The 22,903-nt window shown below is 44.1% G+C and overlaps 3 protein-coding genes across 5 annotated transcripts; 2 read left to right on the top strand and 1 right to left on the bottom strand.

The window, feature by feature from the left end:
• LOC100840967 (cyclin-dependent kinase inhibitor 5) lies at positions 1 to 2,935 on the top strand. Its single transcript, XM_003558808.4, has 3 exons — positions 1 to 551; positions 2,232 to 2,435; positions 2,529 to 2,935. The coding sequence occupies exons 1-3, from the start codon at positions 220 to 222 to the stop codon at positions 2,596 to 2,598; spliced, it is 606 nt and encodes a 201-aa protein (XP_003558856.1). The 5' UTR covers positions 1 to 219; the 3' UTR covers positions 2,599 to 2,935.
• Positions 2,936 to 7,982: 5,047 nt separating this feature from the next.
• LOC100840666 (protein NPGR2) lies at positions 7,983 to 12,629 on the top strand. Of its 2 annotated transcripts, none has more exons than XM_003558807.4 (6): positions 7,983 to 8,450; positions 8,960 to 9,192; positions 9,832 to 10,072; positions 10,183 to 11,396; positions 11,792 to 11,942; positions 12,022 to 12,629. In XM_003558807.4, exons 2-6 carry the CDS (start codon positions 8,998 to 9,000, stop codon positions 12,339 to 12,341), a joined length of 2,121 nt encoding a protein of 706 aa, XP_003558855.1. In that variant the 5' UTR covers positions 7,983 to 8,450; positions 8,960 to 8,997; the 3' UTR covers positions 12,342 to 12,629. The 2 variants fall into 2 exon arrangements, with proteins under 2 accessions (XP_003558855.1, XP_010229237.1); XM_010230935.3 differs by having other exon boundaries at positions 8,937 to 9,192.
• Positions 12,630 to 13,317: 688 nt separating this feature from the next.
• On the bottom strand, positions 13,318 to 22,032 carry LOC100840355 (splicing factor U2af large subunit B). 2 transcript variants are annotated; one of them, XM_024457663.1, is made up of 11 exons: positions 21,815 to 22,032; positions 19,930 to 21,582; positions 19,707 to 19,844; positions 15,668 to 15,736; positions 15,382 to 15,423; positions 15,183 to 15,272; positions 14,995 to 15,099; positions 14,807 to 14,899; positions 14,444 to 14,523; positions 14,213 to 14,364; positions 13,318 to 14,047 (listed from the first exon to the last, which is right to left on the bottom strand). In XM_024457663.1, exons 2-11 carry the CDS (start codon positions 21,463 to 21,465, stop codon positions 13,599 to 13,601), a joined length of 2,754 nt encoding a protein of 917 aa, XP_024313431.1. In that variant the 5' UTR covers positions 21,466 to 21,582; positions 21,815 to 22,032; the 3' UTR covers positions 13,318 to 13,598. The 2 variants fall into 2 exon arrangements, with proteins under 2 accessions (XP_024313431.1, XP_003558854.2); XM_003558806.4 differs by having other exon boundaries at positions 13,318 to 14,364; positions 21,815 to 22,030.
• Positions 22,033 to 22,903: the final 871 nt, after the last annotated feature.

Below are 22,903 nucleotides of genomic sequence, written 5' to 3'. Positions count from 1 at the left end.
CAAAACAAGCCCGCGCCAAAAACCCCACGCGGCGGCGGCAGCAGCAATTCCCCACATCTCCCTCTCTCTCTTACCTAAGCCGACGCGGCTCTCGTCGAGTAGTCGGTCGTTTCCCCCGTTATTCCCGCGATACCCGTGCCCTGCGTCCGCCGCCGCCGCCGCGAGCGAACCCACCAACCAGCTGGAGGAGCACAGGAGGCAGCCGAGGCGGGAGGAGCCATGGGCAAGTACATGCGCAAGGGCAAGGCGTCGGGCGAGGTGGCCGTCATGGAGGTCTCCGGCGCGCTGCTCGGGGTCCGCACGCGCTCCCGCACGCTTGCCCTGCAGCGGACGCACAGCGGCAAGGGGGAGGAGGAGCCGAGCGCCGGGGATTACCTCGAGCTCAGGAACAGGAGGCTCGAGAAGCCGCCGCCGCCGCCGAGAAAGGAGAAGGAGGCGTCCGCCGCCGTGAGGAGGGCCGCCGCCGCCGCCGGGCGGAAGGAAGCGGCGGAGCCCGCCGACCTCGAACCGTCCTTCGGGGACAACGTTCTGGATTGGGACGCCGTGGAGAGGTACGGACAGGATTCCCCCCATCCTCTCTCCGTTAATCGTTGCTGTTCTTCGGTCAACTCGTTCTGCTGCCAAAGGGAGGATTGGGGGTTAGGGTTTATCTCGCACTTGCACTGTGTATATCGGGGACAACGTTCTGGGTTGGGACTCAGGGTTGAGTTGGGACTCCGTGGAGAGGTACGGAAAGGATTACCCCCATCCTCTTTTCGTTAATCCTTGCTACTCCACTATTCTTCGGTCAGGGTTTATCTTGCAACGAGCGTCGAGCGCTCGGATTGGAAGCTTCCAAATCCCTTTGGTTCGGTGGATTCGCTCATAGGATTGAAGTGCTGAAACAACGGCTCCTTCTGCTAATTTCTTGAGCTCGTTGCTGTGCTCTGATGCTCGCAATCTCGCAAGAGGCAACCTATTTTAGCCTTATTGTTCAGAAGGTTTTAACTGTTGGTTGGAGCTGGAATTAGATGCATAAAAATCCCCATAGGTTTGCGTAGGAAGAAAAAAGGGTGGTAATCTGCATCAAGGCGCACTTCCAATAATACGTCCAGGCTTGCCTGGCTTCAAGCCCAATTAAAGTGGCGGTGCTTGATGACCCTCCAAATTAGTGGAGCCTCCTCAACTGGCCGTGGCCTCGTCCTTTTCCTATAGTGGGAGCTAAAAGTTGCCCCCTTTTCCTCCTCTCCCGCATAGCCGCCCTCTGTTTTCTGCATTGGCTGGCCTCGCGTTATCTCGTTTGCTGCTGGTGCCTGACTGCCTGGTGGGGTTGGCACTTGGCAGGGACCTCAATCTTTTCTCTAGCAATGAAATGCTCATCTCCTACTCTTTCGCAAGAAATTTCAATCCTCCCCACACATCCCCAAAAGCGCCCCTCCTGTCGCACTCAAGATCCCATTCCCTGCGCGCGCGGTTGCTCGCTTGCCAGTTGCCAGCCAGCCAGCCAGGCCTGGGTAAAATGGCATGTCATTGGCAAGCTGCTCATCATTAGCCTTGCACCAGATTGTCAGCACTCATCACCATTATAAATGCTTCCTGGCTTGTGTTAGCTAGCTGCCTCCCTTGCTTGGGATGGCTGGACCTTCAGTGGACCGGACCACCTTTCTTGAATTGTAGAAGTGAAAGGAAGTTCCCTCCATTCCTATGCCTTCTTGCGTTATTACTGGGGCAAACAGCGTGTCTCCAGAGGTCTCTCTAGTTTAACGCTATCATCCTAGCTTCAGTAATTCTTTTGAAAAATGTTTCACAATCATGTACTAACTAATTTTACTATTTGGATCCGAACTATTTTAATCGTGTCATCTGGTTGGCGTGGACCCCTAGCTTTACCCGGCATATGCATGTTGAATCGCCTATTTAGTTTGCTTGTCTCTGTTAGGCCAAGTTGTTGTTTGTCACTATCCTGTCATTCAGTGTGCTGCACCAATAATTATGTACTACACTGAATGACTGGATACTGACAAACAAAATCATGCTATGAACAAGATCATGCTTAGAACTGAGCTGTTATAGGCCTCATTCTGGGGGTACTTGTTAGGAATGAACAAGATCATGCTAAGAACTAAGCTGTTATGCTGAATCACTTGCCATTTGTTGTCACGTTAGTTCACCAATACAAGATTTTGTTTTGCATTTCTAGGCCTGAACTTTCCTTCTGTGGATGTTTTTTCATATTCTGCTGTTGCTTGCAGGAGCACCCGTGAGACAACGCCTTGCAGTCTGATTAAGAGCCCGGGTATGATGAGCACCCCTGGCTCCGCAACTAGAACCTCCAACCCGACAAGTTCACGTCGCAGGATAGAGACCCGGAGTTGTAGTTACATTCCGAGTTCTCTTGAGATGGAAGAGTTCTTTGCAGCTGCTGAACAGCAGCAGCATCAGACTTTCAGGGACAAGTACGCACATGCTTCCTTCTCCTTGTCTCTTAAAACATGGGTACACATATATTATTTCCATCATCTAACACTTAATTGCTCTTGTCTAATCAGGTATAACTTCTGTCCTGTCAACGATTGCCCGCTCCCCGGACGGTACGAATGGGCTAGGCTAGACTGCTAGCTCCTCGAAACATCCAGGAGCTCCATTGATCTATGTACACCAAATGAAAGCATCATGTGGCAGGCTCAATGCAAATGCAATAGCGTTAGGTTTCTTTCTCTGTTGTAAAAATTTAGAGTTATCCCGTTGTAGTTCAGCGATCCTCTTGTGTAACCAACAGGAATGGCGGCTGCCTGCCTGAGGTATACACCCTGATGATCCCATGCACCAACCTCACTGTAACCGTTAACATCCCATTCCGACTCTCTGGGCCTGGCAGCTTAATTGTAGTCTTAGCATTTTAATTATATGTTCCCAGTTCTTTATCCAGTCTATGAATTGGTGCTAGATTTGTTTCTGTGATTTGTCCATGGTGAAACTTGTCTTTGCCTCAAAAGCTGATGAGGCCACCACCAGGACAACATATCCTGCTTTTTATTCGGAAGTTGATGCTAGCTTGGGAGTAGCTCCGTAGTGTGATACTGTGATGGGACTCTTGAGGTTACTGTTGTGCACTTGTGTGACTGGGTGATGGTGGTCTCACTCTGATGAACTGCCATTTGGTTGGACTGTGTGGCGACTAGATGTGGAGATATGATGATGGTGCTCATCATGGTCGTGCTGAATCCTTCTTGGCAGACCTTGCAGTATCTCTCTTTTTTTACTCCCCAGGTAAAGTGGTAAACTGGTAAAGTTCTTCTTTTTGGCCTACTAGCCCTGGTGGGGAGAGGTTTGCCAACTTGCTCCTTTTACCTGTTTCGTTTTTAGGGGTGCCCTTTCCAAATGCATTCTTGCTCTGCCAACTTTTTGTTTACTAGTTATAAAATTGTTGGCACGCAGCAGAAACGCTGCCTGGAATTGCTGCGTGTTGCGGGTAACTTGTTCTGCCTGGTCTTTTCAGACAAAACTGACTGCTAATGGACGCTTAATTTTGTCCTGCTTGCAATCCTTTATGCGATGCTTAATTTCGTCCAAAGGATGCGCAAGTTCCAAGTTCCCAGGAACATTGGTAATGATAAAGTATCCAGTAGGAAGCAGTTGCGCGTCCTGTTGATTACTTTTTACCCACTGCTTTATCTTACTACTCATGATAAAGTATCCAGGAAGAGTAATTACAATCTCTTTTGAGTACTCTTCTTCCTCTGTCGAATAAACCGACAATTTCTGCGGCTCGACTGTAAAAATGTAAAACCAGTGTGTTCCGTTCCAGAATACCACACGGCCTCCAATGCTTTACTGTGGCCATTATCATCATCTGGCAGCGCCCGTGTACGCAACAGCACGCGGATGGACGGACTGCAGCAGTTGGCGACATCTGATCCTGAAAGATGCAGACAGACAAAACCCTGCTCAAACGCTGGAAAAGATCACTGCGCCCCAATCCACCATTTCCTTCTTCCGAGCTGGTCCATCGATCATGTATGCATGCATGCACTAACAGTGCAAAACAGTGTCTAACTAACGCATTTGCTGTTCCTGGATTGCTTGATCATAATCCGGCCACACGGTGGTGAATTGGAGAGAAAAAAGTAAGAAGAAGTTTTAAAGCAAAGAAAATATACTGACGAGAGGACTGTAGATTCAGAACGCCTATTACAGAACCGCAAACAATAAGAACAGTTTGATTGAGCCCAAGACTTTGGTGGAAGACGGGGGATTTCGGATGGACGCGTGAGGCCAGCCAAGGCATCGTCAAATCCTGCTGCTGCCGTCTGTGATTGTTATCCGAAACAGTACGTCCTGCAGCTCCGTTGCTGCCTGTGGCTTGCTACACATGGCCGCCCACATGGGAATCCAATCCGTCCTACTGCGAGCTGCTGGTAGCATTTGTTTATGCCATCGATCAGGTGATGAGACGGCTCGTAGCTGGAGCTGCTCCCGCTTTTGGATATGCCAAGCTAGCCATTATAAATATATTTTATTATTACTCCAACCAGTTCTGTCACCGCGTTGCTACTGATCATTGGATGCTAATCCTAACTCCTAGGCTGGACAGGTGACTGTGGTAAGAGATTTGAGCAGAACTTTGGCGAGCTGTTGTCTCGATCGATCATTGACATGACGAACCCCAAAGCTTGTTTTGACAATTAATGCAGTTACGAGCTCAAGTATTTCTCCAGATGTCCATTGATCATGATCTTCACTTGTTGAACTTCACTATTCTCCAGATTTCCTTTGCTCATCTTTCACTTCTTGAGCGTCACTCCGTTTCGAAAAACTTCTTGAGCGTCACTATTGACTATTTTCCTCTCCAGATGCCCAATGCACATCTTTGACAATACTCCACTACCAAGTAGGGTAAAATAGCGGATGCTTGTGTAAAAAAGAAAATTGACCCCATCAGAGCAGGTGTTTTTACGACAGTGATAACCAGGCCTCGCCTCTAGGGAAATGTGGATACTGTGCTGCATTGAAGACCTGGGATACTAGTATCTGACAAGAAGAGTTACGGTACTGGATTGCTTGTATTAAACACGAGGTTCAGATGAGCAGTGGAGAGATAACACATCGATCCGGCCGGCCTTTCTCTTGGTGTTTTATTCTTTGCAGAAAACGCTCCAGTACCAATTATAGGTACCAGGGACACAGTGATCTCGAGTGCATTAACAACACGAACCAGGGATCTCGTGTAAAATTTAGCGTCCCCCCCTTACTTTTGCCCTGGAAAAAAGAAAGAACCGCAGGCCCATACTGACAAGATTCTGAAGAATCGAAAAAGAGATACAGTATAAAATGCTTTTACATGTAGCATGTAAATCACCATCTTCCTGCTTCCTGTAGGCTGGTAGCTCAGCTACTGAGCTAGCCCCCCTGTAGTTTTTCCTAAGGTGAAGAAGCATGGCGGCCGGCCGGCCATGGCGATGAGGTAGCAGCAGCATGGGCAGAATTGAAGCTAGCGTACGTTCCCTGTCGCCGTGAACCTGAAGAAGAAGAAGTACGCAGCCCATTGATTGTTACATTTGCTGCACTGTCTGATGATTGTCCTCAACTCAAAGGCTGCTGCTCCTGCGTATATTGGCTACTACGGCCCATCACGAGAGCGGTGAAAAATCCCTGCGTAGCTTGCAGACGCATCATTGCCATGGGGTTTCGAACCCGTCGTCTCACTCTCTGTTTTCATCCTGGCGGTAGCTCGAAGTAGCAAGCGTAGGATAGGATGGATTGGGCTTGTTTTTTCTACGGTTGGCGTACGGCACGGTGCCGTACAGGCATAGGTTTTTCCAGAGCCCTGAAATCAAAGTCGAGAAAAATGGAAGAGAAAGGACGGACGCAGACGGTTGTCCCTAGGCAGAGATTCCTCTGTTTTTTCGTTCCTCTCTGGGCTCTGGCACGAGTTGAATCCGGACCTGAAAGTTAACTCTCTTTTTTTGTTCGTAAAAATGGTGAATTCTTGAACATATTGGTCACCAAAAGATAAATCGCCAAATGGATGTTTAGCACTTTTTTTTTGGAGAAATTTGAACGTTTTTAGCAGGACCCTTGCCTCTCCAAACCGAGCAGGCCTTGCGGTCCATTTTTTAGCGGTCTATGAACTATTGGGTTCCTGAGGCCCACAAAGGTTTTCTTTAACAATGTGAGGCCCAGATCTTTGCGGCCCGCTCCCAATGGCCGCTCGCAGCGGCCTCAATTACTAAACGGGCCTATTCTAAAAAAAAACTAAACGGGCCTAGACTAGGATAATTCAGTTGCTGTTAGAGTTTATTTCAAAGAAAGAAGTTCATATTTCCTTCAAATGTGACCCTATAGCCGGATAACCCCCGAACTGCAAAACCGGTTATTTAGACTCCTGAATTCCGTAATACCATTTAAATTACACCTCTTAGCGGTTTTGGGGCTGATGTGGCACATTTGGGACGGTTTAGAGACGGAGTAGGCAAAGTTGTCTCTTGTTCTGCGAGCTCGTGCTGGCTCTCCCCGACCATGCCCGCATCTACGACGACGGCGTCTACCGTCTTAACCAGAATTCTTAAAGCCGGCCCATCTTCTTCTCCTCCCCACACAACACAACCCATTCTCCTCCTCCAATTCCCCACTCGACTCCCCATCTCCGGCGACCTACGGCGAGATCTCCGGCGACCTCGAGCCCGTCCGGGAAGCAAGCGCGTCCTCAGTTGTAAGCTCCCCGAGTCTTCGGTCCGCCCTTCTCTTTCTCTCCTCGTTTTCTTGGTCCCAAACAGACCCCAGCGAGAGCCCTGACCTAACCCTTTCTCTCTCGTGTTGCCTCGTGTCCAGCCACCGCCATGGCCACGCGCTCCAAAGCTTCCAAGAAGGCTCCTGGGGACAACAAGGACGCCACCCCCGCGCGCCCCTCGCGCCTCCGCGTCATGCGCCCGGATGTCGAGGAGGTTCTCAGGAGCCCTCACCGTGGCCGATCCAAGCTGCAGCAACAACACAAGGAAGGGGGCGGCGACGAGGCGGACGCTGACGGCGGCTCTCTCGCGCGCTACGACTGCGCTTTCCAGCATGAGGGCGAGTTCGCGCCGCCGGAGATGGGGTGGTGCAAGGTGCGGAGCCACCCTTGGTGGCCCGCGCAGGTGTTCAATGCCGCGGACGCTTCGGAGCTCGCGCTGCAGCACGCCAAGGCAGGCGCCCCTCTCGTCGCCTACTTCTGGGACAAGACCTTCGCCTGGAGCGATGCCTCCGCACTGCTCCCGTTCCGCGCAAACTTCGCCCGCCTGTCCGGCCAAAGCACCATCTTCAACTTCGTGTGCCACGTCATCGGTCAAACAAGAGGCAACTTTGCCTACTTAGCCTCTAAACCACTCCAAATGTGCCACGTCAACGCCAAAACCGCTAAGGGTGTGATTTAAATGGTATTACGGAATTTAGGGTCTAAATAACCGGTTTTACAGTTCGGAGGTTATCCGCCTATAGGGTCACATTTGAGGGTGAAATATTGACTTCTTTCTATTTCAAAAAAAGTTTTTTTAGATGAACTTTTAAAAAAGGTTGTTGTCACTTGTGTACACCCTGTCATTCTGGTGAAGTGGATCCATCATTCAGTTCCTTGTTTCATAAATCAAGGCGTGGTCTTCCCGGGGCTCACGAGTCACGACATTAGATGTTTTAAGAAGGCCAACTAGAAAACTAGACTAGAAAAGGAAGGCCAAGTAGAAAACAATTTACACATTCTTAAAAAAAACTATTTACACATCACATTTTGTCAACAAGACGTACATTGTTTCGTGGTTTTGATGGAACAAGTGACAAATCCTAAGAACTCACGTAAATTTAGCGTGGCCCATTTCTGGATTATTTCTTGATCAATATAACAAAATCTTTTTCTTCGCAAAAAAAACAAAATCTTCAGTAATAAATGCTCGCAACAAAATCCTACTGAAAATCGGATTCGATAAATCAATTAGGGTTCCAAACAATTTTACCAGTTGTCTTAATCGTATTTGTAAGATGGTCTCGGGGAGGAGATTGAACGCTGGACGGTCAAAGCCAAGGGCATCTGACGGCTGTCCGGGCGGCCGGTCGGTGAATCGGATCGCCCTGGCGGACGCGTAGCGTGTCCCATTCAATATCGCGGTTCGCTAATTCCCCTGTTTTTCTCGAGCCAACAGGCAGTAAACAAATTCGAGTGGGCGACGAGGATTTAGTAGTCGCCCGCTCGCGTTTCTTGGAATCGGCTCCGGAGGAATTCGAAGCGGGCCTTCCGAATCTCAATCCAATCGCCCTTTCGTCTGCTTCCCCCGGAGCTGCCATCACCCCGTTGATCGTTTTGAGCTCCCCGATTCGCCCAATTCGGTTCGAATTCGGGCCGAATTGGTGCTTACAAGGGTCGAATCGGGTTTTTTTATTAGCTCGTTGAGTTGTTTGGGCGGAAGTTCTTCGATCGGAAATTGAGCCTTCCACGCATGGTACAGGTGAGCGACTTTCTCAATCAAAATCAATTCTGCACTTAGTAGTTGTTGCAGAAGTACTAGCACTTAGCTGTGGAGCTGCTCTGTTGAAAATTCCCAGGTTCGATAGAACTTAGGATTACTCTTAATAATGGATGTTCTTTTGGGTAGTATGTGCAAATTCTGTAGTCTTTGTTCAAATCTCTCTGACTGATGCTGTCGTACAGTAAAAACAAAAACTGATGTTGTGCTGTCCCAGAGCAAACTTCAAAAACCATTTATTTGTTGTTTTATTTTTCATATTTGTAAATTGTAAGTTGTAACTGATATACAAGTAAACTGGAACGGTAATTCTATAGCTGATATACAAGTAAACTGGAGCGGTAATTCCAACTTGATAGCATCAAATTGTGATGTTTTAATCCAATTAGGTACAAATCAGTAGTTTCTGTATGAAAATTTCTCAAATAGCACCAAAGTTACCCGACATCATGGTTAACAATGATTTAGATCTTAATACTTGATTCTACCAGGGAAATGCAATAGCAAAGGCGAATATAAATAATGGAGCATGATGGAGGGAAAGGAAAAGAGGGGTAGAAGATTTCGTAAAGTGTTTCGCGGGATGGCGATGCAATGCCTGTGCACCGGGGAGCAGATGAATGAGGTGGTCCGGTCAAATGGTGAAGTCGAGTTGCAAGGCAACAATGAAGATATTGAGGAAGCTCAGTTGTCCCTTCAGGAGGGCGGTTCCCTTAACTATGAGGTTCCTACTTCGTCCTGTTAAATCTTCTCAAGACAAAATATAGTAATATACTGAGCCCAACAGAGTATTTCTGTTGAATGTGATCATTGTTTGGAACTGTCTACTGTGGTGCCTACCTTAAGTTTTCCTTGTACAATCTATTTCATGCCAAATGATACTGTCGCAGCTGGAGTGCTTGGACTATTTATTCATTTATTGGACTAGTGCATGTATTATTATTTTTTCATTTTCTGTGATGCCTGAACTATTTATGTTTTGACAAAGGTGCCTTATATATAAACAACTTGTTGTCTATCCGGTAAGATACTCTGTCGAAAACATCTGTCATCATCAGCTTCTACATGCTGTTATGAAAATATCTGCCTTTGTCTGTCATTTCTCTTTGTTATAATTATATGATGAGCTTTATGATGCTTTGAAATTTTTGTCACAATCACCACAACACAGTACATACCCTGGATATGTCCATCCTGTAGGCTAGATGAGCACATCATTTGCATTTTTTCCGGGTATGCTCAATTTAAGTTCTTTCACATGTCTAAGATGTCTTATGATCATAAGCTTGATAGTGGTCACAGTGTGAATGTTTCAAATTGGTCTCCTCTTGTAGTTCATAAGTTTAAGTACCAACAATTTCAGGAAGCAAGGGCATTGCTAGGCCTAGGAAGAGTAGAATACCAACAGGGGCATTTTCAGGAAGCACTTCGTATGCTGGATGGGATAAATATTCCTGCATTACTTCCTAAGGTGAAATTATTTATCAGTAGACTAGAAAGGGCTGATCCATACTCCACTTATCCATCAATGCCCTTGCTTAATCTAACAATGGAGACTGCATATCTCAAAACTGTAGCACTCCGCGATCTTGGGAAGTTCAAAGGTACAGTGCCCACTCTCTATTTTATATGCATGCTGATAATTAAATCTCTTTTTCCTCAGTTGTGTGATACTATTGCAAATACGTGACGAAAACTCAATTTGGTTTTGCAGAAGCTGCGCAGGAGTGTAGTACAATACTGGACGTTGTAGAATCGGTACTGCCTAAGGGTTTACCGGCCAACTTTGGAGATAGTAACCTGAATGCAACAATATGCAGTGCCGTCGAGTTGCTTCCTGGGCTATGGAAATTAGGGGATTTTTATCCTGAAGCTCTCTCTTCATATAGGAGGGCTCTTCTTTGTAACTGGAACCTCGATGCAAGGACCATTGGTAGAATACAGAAGGAGCATGCTATTTTCCTCCTATACAGTGGCTGTGAGGCCTGCACTCCAACTCTTCGATCCCAGCTGGACGGTTCATTTGTACCTCGGAACAATTTAGAAGAAGCTATTCTTCTTTTGATGATTTTATTGCTGAAATTCAACCTTAAGAGGCTTGAGAGGGATCCAACTGTGATGCATCACTTGACATTTGCATTGTCCATGTCAGGGCGGTTAAAACCTCTAGCTTCTCAGTTTGAAAAACTATTACCTGGTGTGTTACACGGAACAGAGTGGTTGTACAATGTTGCATTGTGCTATCTAGCAGAAGAAGATGATCTATCCGCCCTTAATCTGCTCAAAAGGATTTTAAAGTTTGGAGAGGATTCCAATTGTCTCAGAGAACTTCTTCTAGCTTCAAAAATTTGTAGTGAGAACAGTGCATATGCTGAAGAAGGTGTCTCATATGCACGCAGAGCCCTCGCTAATCTAGATGGAGGTTGTGAGCAATTGGAGGTAGTCGCAGACCTTTTCCTTGGCATTTCCCTATCCTCTCAAGCTAGATATGCTTCGAATGACACACAGAGAGCTTCTTGGCAGCGCGAAGCACTGCAGGTGTTTGGTGTTGCTAGAAAGAAGATGCAATGCAGAGATTTCAGGGTACTGTACAATCTCAGCCTAGAAAATGCTGAGCAGAGGAAATTGGATGCAGCAGCTCTTTATGCGAAGAAGCTACTGAAATTGGAGGCTGGATCAGAATTGAAGAGTTGGCTTCTTATAGCTCGGATAATGAGTGCTAAAAAACAGTTTGACGACGCTGAATCCATTGTGAATGCGGCCCTTGATCAGACTGGGAAGTGGTGTCAAGGTGAGCTGTTGCAAACCAAAGCCAAAATACTGGCCTCAAAGGGGCAAGTTAAGAAGGCAGTTGAGACTTATACCAAGCTTCTTGCTGTCATCCAACTTAGGACGAAAAGTTCCGGGGCTGGGATTTTCATGTTGCAGGTAGCTACTTTGGATGTTTTTTTACAAGCAAACACCTGATATGTTTAATATGTTTACAATTTTTCTCGTATTTCTATACTATATCTATTTGCATATCTCATGAAAATTGAAAATAAAAATCTGTATGTGTTAGTATATTTTTTAAAGCAGGACATGACAACTTTTATCATGTCCTGATCAATGACAGCTGGAATGACGTGTATCCTATGAATTTGAATCATGTATGCCTAGTTGATATATGATGTGGTTCGTTTTTTTGTTAACACAATGCTCATGTTAAAATTATAGTTTTTGAAATGAAGGGGGGCCTAATTTTGTTAGTCACATGTAGTTATGGGATTTCCATTTGAAAAAGGAGTGGAGAACCCTCTGATACCGTTGTGCAACTTTTGCAGGGCACGGAGGATGATAGAACTATGGAAACAGAGACATGGTATGATCTGGCCCTTTTGTACCTAAGCTTGTCAGAATGGAGGGATGTAGAGCTTTGTGTATCGAAAATAAAAGCTATCAATCCATATTCTCCCTTGGCCTATCATGCCACAGGTGCTTCACATTATTAGCACCACTCATGTTCTTCATTCTCAAGAACCCTTGCTCAACAAGATTTTTTTTACCAATGCAGGAAAGCTACACGAAGCAAAAGGTTTCCTGACGGAAGCTCTTGGAGCATACTCCAGAGCACTAGACATCGAATCCAAGCATGTACCGAGTATGATATCAGCTGCTGTTGTTCTTGGACAGCGTGGAGGCAGGTCCTTGCCTGCTGCAAGGTGCTTCTTGGCTGACGCGTTGAGACTGGAGAGAACAAGCCACGTTGCGTGGTTTAACCTCGGCTTGACCTACAAAGATGAAGAGGGCAGGTCAGCAGCACTTGAAGCTGCTGAATGTTTTCAGGCTGCTGCTCTTCTCGAAGAAACTGCCCCAGCTGAATCTTTCAGATGACAACCGTATTATTTGAGGAAATAATAAAACTGCGAGCATGTAGATCACACATTTAGGATGATTAGTGGATTGTGCAAAAGACGTATAGTATACACGGTACATAAAATAGTAAAAGTACAAACACATTATACAGCCATTTTGGAATTATAGCATGACACACTTCCCTGTCAGTTCTTGTATAACAGCCAACTTGTTGCTTTTGTGATTTTTATATGGCGTGGTGGTGTTTTAAAAAGGTTCACTGTAATTTGGAAAGAGCTTGCACAAATGAAATCTTTGTCTTGTTCATATATGGTGTGGTGGTGTTTTAAAAAGGTTCACTTTACACCTGCTAGCCTTTAAAAAAAAAGTCTTGCTACTAGAAAAATCTTTGTCTTGTTTATATTGAGTTTTTCTTTTTAGAAAACTATCACCCCTGACCTCTCCATCATAGGAGCATACAACCAAACTTTTTACAGAGTTTATTGCATGCCGTAAAACCATGACCAAATCCATAAACTTGACAGGCCACACTGAGCAACACATTACAAGCCGAGGAGTTTGTTACCGGCATGCTAGCCAAAGCCAAAGCCAAACCGAGACATAAATTCCATTGTAATCGAGCAGCACATTCATTTTGTTTGCTAATTTAATATCCAATTCCTTTTAACATATACATAAGCCTTCGAATAAGGCATATAATATGTTCATTGATTTTTGTGTCCAAATCAAATTTGAGGCGTGTGTGTACAAGTACGTATGCAGATGCATTCAGCGCTGCACGTGATGACATTCCTTAGCTCAAGGCCCTTTTAGGATTCATGGAATTTTTGTGCTCAAGGCCTCGTCGATGGCTGAGTTCTCCAGGGGCCTATGCCTGTGCGGCTAGTGGAACTGTCTTGTTGATTATCACTACCCTGCCGGAAGCCCGGAAGTGTAGTGAGAGTATATGCATGTCTGTTTTCATATGAAAAAAGACTCGGTACCCATGTAATCCTAGTCAACAACGATTAAAGTGTTTAGGTTCTTTCCCCTCATTGCAAAAACACATGTAGCAACTTAAGAACAAAATGTTTATGATCACTGGTATTCTATTGTTTTCAGCCCAAAAGGGCTAGTCCTATGGATCTCCTAGATTTCCTCCCAACTAACAGTACATCATCCTGATTGAAATCTACTTGACTGACAATTAACCTACTCACCCAGAAGCTCAGAACTACAAGGCCTTACGCAAGCTTCAGGTGTCATCGGAACATCAGGATCTCATCACAGCAGAAATCACCTCGGATACATCTGCAAGTAGAGATCATGCGGGGCATATCCAGCAGACAAGGACCTGTCGCCGAAACTCCGTCCATGTAAAGAATGTGCGGCCATGCATGCAGCCTCCTTCCGCATGAACTCTACCAGTATAGAGCCAGCTTCCAGCATGATGGTGCCTGAAACCAATGCATCGTCTCTGGTGCCAGCTTCAGGTAATTGTTCCGCACCACTTTCACTCACGTCATTAGTGCCTTGTTGCTGATTCTCCCTTTCGGATGTGTCCACTACATCTCCTGGTGTGGTAGAACTACAGATCTCCAATGTTCTTGGGCCTGCATGTCCTACTGCACTATCATCATCTACTGTAGTAGCATGATGATCAGCTTGTGTGGAATCCATGTGGACGGCTTGCTTGGAATCCATATGATCAGCCTCCATATGTTGATCCAATGCAGGGTCAGCAGCTGTAGCATGGATGTGATCTAGGTCAGTATACTGATCTACCGCTGCAGGCACATCACATTCACAAAGTGTGTCAAGCTCTTTGTGTTCCTGGCTCTCAGAACTAGGGTGGTCTACATCTTTAGTTTCTGCAGGATCAGAATGACCAGGCACTGATATACTCTTACTTGGTGAAGAGCATTCTGTTACAATCTCCGCACAATGTTCAGTGGGCTCAAGCTTTACTGGTCCATCTTTGGGCTCAACGATGATATCCTGTAGAGTACTGTCACTGCTAGCAGGATACTCTACAATATTTATGGATTTGACTGCTCCAAATCTGTGAATCGTGTCCATAATGTAAGGTACTACACATCACAGTGAGTAATAAAATATTAAAGTAACACAGAATCACATACCTTGCACACTCCATGCGTATGTCTTCCATTATTTCCTCCAGCTCAGATTTTGAAAGTAGCAAATACTCTTCTCGGTCAAACTACATATATTGCATGTTCGTCAATAATTCACAAGTGCATAACTACAAAGTGAACAATTGAGTGATGGGTTGATACTCGCGTTTATAACTTTTACTATATCATAGATTAGTGACATGAGGATGACTGCTGTATCATTCCAATTTAACCAGCACAAATGGAAATATTTTTTTGTGCTTAAGCCTCTATAACGACCCCCGTGTCAATCTAGTATGTAAAAAAAGGAAACTCATGGTTTTGATGTAAAATGAAGTTGTTTATTTGACATGGAAAACTGTGGCATACCACATTTTTTAGCTGCAGGACTTCTGTTGGTGCTTCAAGAAGCATTTTGGCACTGTCAGGAATACTATAAAATGGGGAAGCTTCATTGCAAGCCTGGAAATTCAAATGTAAGAGCTTATGACTCAAATCTCAATCGAAACAATCAAACGGAACGAAGCAGTACATGAATGGGCATGGAAATGGTGTACCTCGAGAGGATTAGGAAACACCTGAACAGCAGTTAGGATGCACCCACCAAGCTTCATTCCATTGAGGCCAGCACATGCCTTGTCTGTAATGGAGTGATCGATGTACTGTTTCACACAAATTGATCACAGATGAGCATGTTGAGTTTATATTCATAAGCCCTAGTTTTGGTGCAACGTGACTTCCATACCTCAAGAAATGCACATCGCCCACTGAGGGCCTCATGATCTTGAAAGCGGTATGCAGCCAACTGGCCAAAAGAACTAACAATTTCCATGAGCTGAAAGAATTGGGAAGTACAGTAAAATGTCAGGAATGTATGCTTCGATAGCCGGTTCTATGCAGAGCAATATATGGCGCACATATGCTGATGGGCACAACTGTATTACCATCTCAGATGAAATAACACCAGAAATACCAGCAACGAAAATCTGCAAAATTGTAAGGTGAGGCCAGGACATGAAAAGGCAAAGACAATTACTAGTCCAATCTTATTGTGTTCTAGAAGTTTGAAAATAGCTGATACCAGTTATACATACATGTATCAAATATTTGAGGAGGAAAGTACAAATTGAAAATGTGAAAACATTTTTCGCCACATTTCTCTCTGTAAATATAATCTCTCGTATTCTGATGAGTTAAAAACAGATACAAGCCTCTAACTCTGCAACTTACCTTGTGCGGTGAATCTGCAACATCAGATGCTAATTTAATCTCTTCAACGGTCTTCTTTGGAACAACATTCTGCACAGAACAAACAGTGGGTCTTGACATCCAAAGTGCAATAAACAAAGGTTTTGGAAATTATAATCAACTTGAATGCGGAAGAAATCATATAAGATAGTCAATCGGATTACAAGAACACAATAGTCAAAGTGCAGCACCAAATTATGTGCAGTATTGATATACATATAAGCAAACTACGTCAAAAGAAAAAATAACATCATTTCAAGCACCTTGAATGATAATTTCGTCATCATTTAATATTTGCGCAGGTGCATGGCCTGAGCCAGTGTTCCTATGCTACTAAATATATCATTAGATAAGGCACTTCGACAACCTTTAACTCAGGAGTTGGTCTCATCAAATGTTGGGATATGTGTAAGAACTTGAACAAGATCCTAGTGTTGAAGTGTGTTTTGTATTGCTATATGTATTGACAGTACAAAGGATTGTGTTATAGTCAGACATTCAAAACAATTTTGGTGACATCAGATAAGCACCGTATGCATTCTTGGTTAGATGGACATTTTTGTAAGTAACAACAAATAAAGAGCACCAAACGTCTTAAATAGCAAATGTACGAATTTCAGGAGTAAGCATCCTAAAAAAAAGATAAAAAGGAATCTAGGGTGAAAAAAAGTACAGATAAATTTGAAATACAGTTCAGTAGAAGTAAATGCAGTTCATAGCATGCAAATAAAATATAAATGTGGTTTCTCCTTATTTGTTCTCAGGTTCTTTTTTTGTGAGAATCATGTTTCACATTTAGTGATAGAATTCAGATGTAAGCCACGTGTAACTTGTAGGCCAAATAATAATATAATTTTATCAAAAATATTGAATGAGGTCTAAACATTATTATTTAATATCTGCCTCAAAAATGAATGGAAGTTAAATTCCATCTTAACTAATGATTTGGCATCTTACAAGTTATCTACTAACGAGACAGCCAAAAAGTCATTTAAAAACAACAGGATCATGGCATATTTAGTCCCTCTAGTTCCTCTAGGGTTTGTGCTCAACTTGTATTCTAAAGCCAAATAGATCGGTTTACTTATAAACCTGGTTATGTTTGGTCCTTCTGTTAGACTTCAATTCATAATCCTGATAGGAAAATCTATCGTGGCAGATTCACATGGTTGTATACTGTATCCTCCCCAGTTGGAGCAATGATTGCATTTGGTGAATGCTGATATGGTTTTGCAATCTACCAACTCTAACCAACAGGCTAAAGCACATCATCAATGTCATCTAGCCTCTCCTACTGTTTTCGGGTACAAAAAAAAGTCATCTAGCTGTGCAGACTCTGAGATGGACCAACTGATCCCCAACCCCTCAAAATAAAACCTGGAGAAAACTGCACCCAAGCAATCAATCATTGCAACTGGGGTGAGCCAGTGTGGGGAGCAGAAAGAACTTTAAAGTATGCTGGCTAAGTGAGTTTTGTGGAGAATCGGTTGGTAATTCCCACACTTAAAAGTGCTCAAAACTAGTCTGGTTTAACTTGAAGTTTAGTCTATTCTGGATTTGTTCGTTTCCACTCTCTTGCTTAATGCTTACATTTCCATCTGAGGTAGATATGGATTTTCTTTTTCCATATCTGTCCTTTCTTGCACTGCAAGTGTTGGACAGAGCTTATATATTTGAGGAACAGAGAAGACACCAGGGAGAAATAAAAAGGCCAATGACCACCTACCCACCTCAATACCTGTCATTTAGGACGAATACCTATTTTACTGGTAAAGTCAAATCAGCACCTGGATTGCTACAAATTATGCCTCCACTTCCAGTTCGGTAGAAGTAGTTTGCCATTTACCTTGTCAGTCGTGGTTATGAGAAGAACTAACTATATCGATTTTATAAACAGACACTTATCAATTCTTTGGGAGAGTAAAAACTCCCAACTGCACCCAGGGTCAAAGTAGAGGGACTGGGGGACAAAATATGCCATCATCTGGTCCATGAAAATGCTGAGCAGCGAAATGATATGGTTGACAATAGAAAGTAAAGCCAACAATTAATTGTCACCTTAAACTACATGCAGAATCGGTTCAAACATTGGCAGCTCAGACTACCACAACGCATTCATGCTATCATGAATTAAGATCATAAACGTTTTGAGCCACGATTAGATGGTTATGATTAACAATCATCATGTTCATATCTTCACTAATAATAAATTTACTTGAACCATGTTGTACAAGCAGTCTTCCTATTTTTCCATGGACTGAACACCATAAGCACTCGGCCAGCACTGTAATCAGCAACCAATGTATTCTGGAAGAAGTGGCAGTCACATAATACAGGCACTACACCAGGAAGCCTGATTTACAATTCCTTTGCTTCACGATCCTGAACGTGAATTATGACACACCCAATTAAAATACCCTATTTAAGAGATTCCAACATGCCCGTCAGACAAAAACTTCTCGAAGGATACAACAAATATATGCCATGAGTAAATCCAAAACAGCAGTCTAGAATAATTTTCGTACCATGAGTAAATCTGAAATTACTACTCTAGGCTACTTTTGCATACAAACAAAAGAAACAAGAAAGCATGCATATGTCAAGGTTAAACATGCAAATAGAATTGAACATGATATTTGACAACCAACCTATTCAGCAATTTTTACTTTAGTAATTCATGAGAGCACTGGACCAAAAGCAGCATTAATCACAGCATTCTATCTAGATAAAGAATACAAAATTATGGAAAAGGTACTTCAAGATTGAAAATGCACAAATTGAAAACACGGAGCGACTATGACATTGTAAGCATGATGTCGTTTTTGCTATGATTTCATTACTGCACTGTTTGGAGGCTGGACATCTTCAAGTAATAGAATGCACAAGCAGAGCAAAGAGCTTCTTCCCTATGAAAACCTATCATTTAGTACAAGAGTGGTGCTCGGAGTGCTATTTCCTAGCCATTAAAAAACAGTATCCAAGCATAAAATGGAAAGAACATCTGCAAGTTGAGGAAAGTCACTTAGCTGCAAATAATTCCATATATTCATGAAGCTTTTGAATATAAAGAAAAGAACATCAAACAATACATACATGGCTAAAATTGTAAGTCCATCCATTGGAACATACAAGTACTTACTTAGACTATATAAACATGTAGATTGCTACGGAAGCTTTTTTGTTGAGTTATCTAAAAAATTATGCCACGCATCATAGTCTCAAACTTTGTGCAGAACAAACAATTATTCCAAAATGAAATCAATCGAATCAACTAATCAAGAGATCATCATACATATGTCAACCACATAAAATGGGTGATACATAATCTCAGCGAGGGTAAACAAATCGCCACCAACAAATATCATTACAAGAGTAAAGAAAATGATTGAAGGTAGAAAGTAATTAACAATAATTTGAAGCAGGCAGAAGGTTGATGACAAAGTCAAGCAGTCAGTAGGCTGCCATGTGAGGGAGGGAGTTGATATCAGGAACATCAAGTAACACCAAATCATTTACCCGCAGAATGAATTCTTAATCCAAAGCTGGATATGTCATACAAGGCAAGCAGTAAAAGAAAAATAGAAACATAGTGGAACAACAAGGATATTCTTGTATCCTAAAAATATGCTGAGCATGGCATCATGTTATACAGTACTCGACAGATTTGTAGTAGCCCAATTAGAGCACCACACAGCCTAGTATATAATGGCTATATGCTGTTAAATCGTGATAATGCTAAGGTGTTTCTTCAGCTCACAAGACAGTACCTTTAAAGAAAAATCTAATGAATGAAAGGCTAACCAAAAACAGACGTCATCAATGTCTTGCCAAGTAACGATTATCTGAACTGGCAAGTTCCAAAAATATAACAGGAAAATGGAACAACTGATTATTGCAGCAAATACCACTGGAAACTTTCTAAATTGAGAATCATCCAGATTAAATCAACAGCCAAGCAATTGGTAAGAGAAAAGGTAAGACCATAATTTGAGAAGATATGTGAAAGGTATAAAGATCTTACTGCCATTTCAATATATTCTTTGGGGCGTCTAATTTTCAAAGCAGACCCATTGAAAGATCTTCCATCAAAAGAAAGTGCTGCTGTAGCATCCTCTGGTGTAAGAAATTCAACAAAGGCCTGGTGTTTTTCCTTGTTTATCTGCGTAGGAACAAAGGACATCGATGAATGTCATGAAGAAAATGTGGCAAACCGGTACCAAGAGGTGAGGTGGTAGTTCACTCACCGTACAACTAAGACATGGTTGTTTAGACTTCTGGATATGGTTAACATCAGATGACAGAAAGAAGTCATTCAAGCAACCAATCAACATATCCTCTGACGCTGAACTAGGTAAATTCTCAATGTGCAGCCTCCTGAGTGGGCGTGTTGCTTGTGTTAGCTGGACAGAATCGATAGACGAACTATTCCCTGACAATATAGTCTCAAGCGTGGTGGCAGAGTTCTGCTTTGGTGCACTAGAACTGACCGAAACAGAAGAGGTCATTTGACTAACAATTGGCTGCAAACTAGTAAAGAAATTAGATTGGTCTGCTTTTGCAGGACCCTGATCCCACGTTGCTGATTTCCTTTCTGGGGATCGAACGACTGGAAAAGAAGTCTTGGCAGTCATTTGTTCATCTTGTGGCGCTGTCTTCCTTTTCCTTGGTGAGTAGCCACCAAGCCGACTTTCATATCGCCGGTAAGACCCATCATTGTGTCCACCATTCCCAGATGTCCTAAACCTGTCGGTTTCAGCATACTTCCTACCTGGAGGATAATTGTCATGATCATGTCCACGGTAGCTACGCCTTTGTTCCCTTGGGGATAGTGAGACAGATCTGTCACGTCTTTCTCGATCATGATCCCTGCTTCTTGACCTTCTCCTTTTTGACCTGGGCTCTTCATCATATGGTTTTCCATACTCTTTCCTCCCATCATTTCTATCAGAGTGTCTGGAGTCCCGGAATCGCGCAAAATCATGCTTCTTCAGCACCGGTCGATCAAGATCTTGACTCTTCTCAATCTGATCATCAAAACCATGGAATTTCCTCTTTGTCTCATTCCGCGGCTTCTCGCTCTTCTCCTTGATTCTATCATTGTCAACAGTTTCACCATTCCATCTTTTCCCAGGTCCCTTTAGAGACTCATATCCTATTGTATGAGCATTTCTTGCTCTGGTTCTACCATGGTTTGCATCTTTGCTTTCATCAGCCAGGCCTCTCATGCTTGTGCTAGTTTTTTGTGAACCATGAGTGACTTCGTCTTTACCAGCTGACTGACTATCGTTTCTTATGGTGGACTTCAATTTCTTGGAGCCCTTCTTTGGTGCGTCTCTTTGGTCATCCTTCCTTGTAACCTTTGGTGTATCTTTTAAGTCATCCATCTTGGAACCGTCTTTTCGCCTATCTTTCAAGTTCTCCTTCTTGGAGACCTCCTTTGGTGCATATCTCATGTTTTCCTTCTTGCTCCCTTCCTTGGACGTACGCCTCACATCATCCTTATTCTGGTCCTCCCTTGGTGTATCTCTAATGCTCTCCTTTTTGGAACCCTCCACAGATGCATCTTTGAGTTCCTTTCTGCTTTTGTGTCCTCTTCCTGATTCCAAGTGATTAGGTTTACTGGTATCATTGCCTTGGAGCTCTTTGGTCTTCTTAGCTTCTGCAGCAGCCTTCTTCTCACGTCGCAGCAAGATTTCCTGAATGCTCAGAGGCCTCGTGCGAGCAGCTGTCAAACTCGCGTCTCGCTCGGAACCCTTCTCACTCTCTGTCCTGCTACTCATCTTGCCCCCTCGAACCAGGATATCTCGCCGAGCACAACGAGATCCTAAATTATCTGACCCGGGAGCATAATCACGAGAAGCGAAGAGCGTTCCGGCACAGCATGCGGCTCTTCATTCCTGCACATCGCACCAGCAGAGACGTCAGAAATGTCGCGACCTATTTTCTCACTCAGGAGACGGAGGCAGCAGCATCAGGGGCATGGCAGCTAGCAATAACGCGCAGCGGAAACTATACGAAACCCGGCGACACTTGCCCTCTAATCCAGTCCAGGAACGCGGTACTCGCGCCGCGTGGAACCTGGAACACGGACGGCGAGGAGGAAGGAGGTTGCAGGGAGGGGAGAGGTACCTCTCGGGAGACAAACGGCGGAAACCTGGAGCAACGGCGAATCCGGGCGTTGCAGAGTGCAGCGGCGGCAGGTGGCGGAGGTGGCGGTGGCCTCGCGGGGCTCTGGCGTCGGTGGTGGCTGCGGGGATTGGGGTTTTGGATGATCTCTCTCCTCTCCGCGCCTCGTCTCTCTCTCTCTTCCCCCACCGGACAAGCCCCGGCTCGTCGTGACTCGTGAGGTGAGACGAGAGATGCCTGGGAGAAACTGGGCCTAGACCATGTGGAAAGCTACTCGTCCCGGGCTCGGTGGATTGGGCTCGTACTGCCACGGTTGGGCTATGCCAACTGCCAAGCCTCAGGTTCTGATCTGAGCCTGCGATGCCACGGGTTGGGTTTTTTTCGACCAGAAATTACGCACCGATCCAGCGTGTAACTTTTCTAAAAAAAATAATCCAGCGTGTAACTTTTCTAAAAAAAATAATCCAGCGTGTAACTAAGCATGCATGTTATTCTCAAAAAAAAAAAAAAAACAAGCATGCATATGCATACGTGCAACTTTAGGTGTGTCAGATCGTGCGGCCGCTGGTTATTACTCCTACAAACCTAAAATTTGCACATAATTTAGGTGTAAAAGTGTGCATGATCTCATTTTTTATTGCTACATTCTCCATCATGTTTCGTGTGCATGCGTTGGCTTATCCAAAGTCTAGGGCTTTACTAAGATCAATTAGGAAAACCTGGGGCTAATCTTTTGTGAGTTAACTTTTTTTGGCCAAATCACTAACGATTTGTGCCTGTATTAGCTGCCATGCCTAGGGCTGTAGCCCTGATTAATTGCCCTAGGCAACGCCGTAAGATGTTTTCTAATATCTCGTGCCATGCCTAGGGCTGTAACTATCTGTTTAGATCAAGTGTTTTGTTCATCTGTCTGTACTCTGTACCTTAATGGAAAGGACAAAGTCCATGATAGGCTCTTATTATTCGAGCACAAACCTCGTCTTTGCAGCAAAAAGGCTGTTCAAGCAAAGACCGTGATGTGATATGAAGGAAATCTCGACACGAGAGCGATAAATCAGTCTTCTATACCCATCTTCTTTTTAGCATTTTGCC

The sequence above is a fragment of the Brachypodium distachyon genome, chromosome 1 (assembly GCF_000005505.3).
Source record: "Brachypodium distachyon strain Bd21 chromosome 1, Brachypodium_distachyon_v3.0, whole genome shotgun sequence".
Lineage (NCBI taxonomy): Eukaryota > Viridiplantae > Streptophyta > Magnoliopsida > Poales > Poaceae > Brachypodium > Brachypodium distachyon.
Note: the sequence above shows the minus strand (reverse complement) of the source record. Positions and strands in the feature narration are given on the sequence as shown.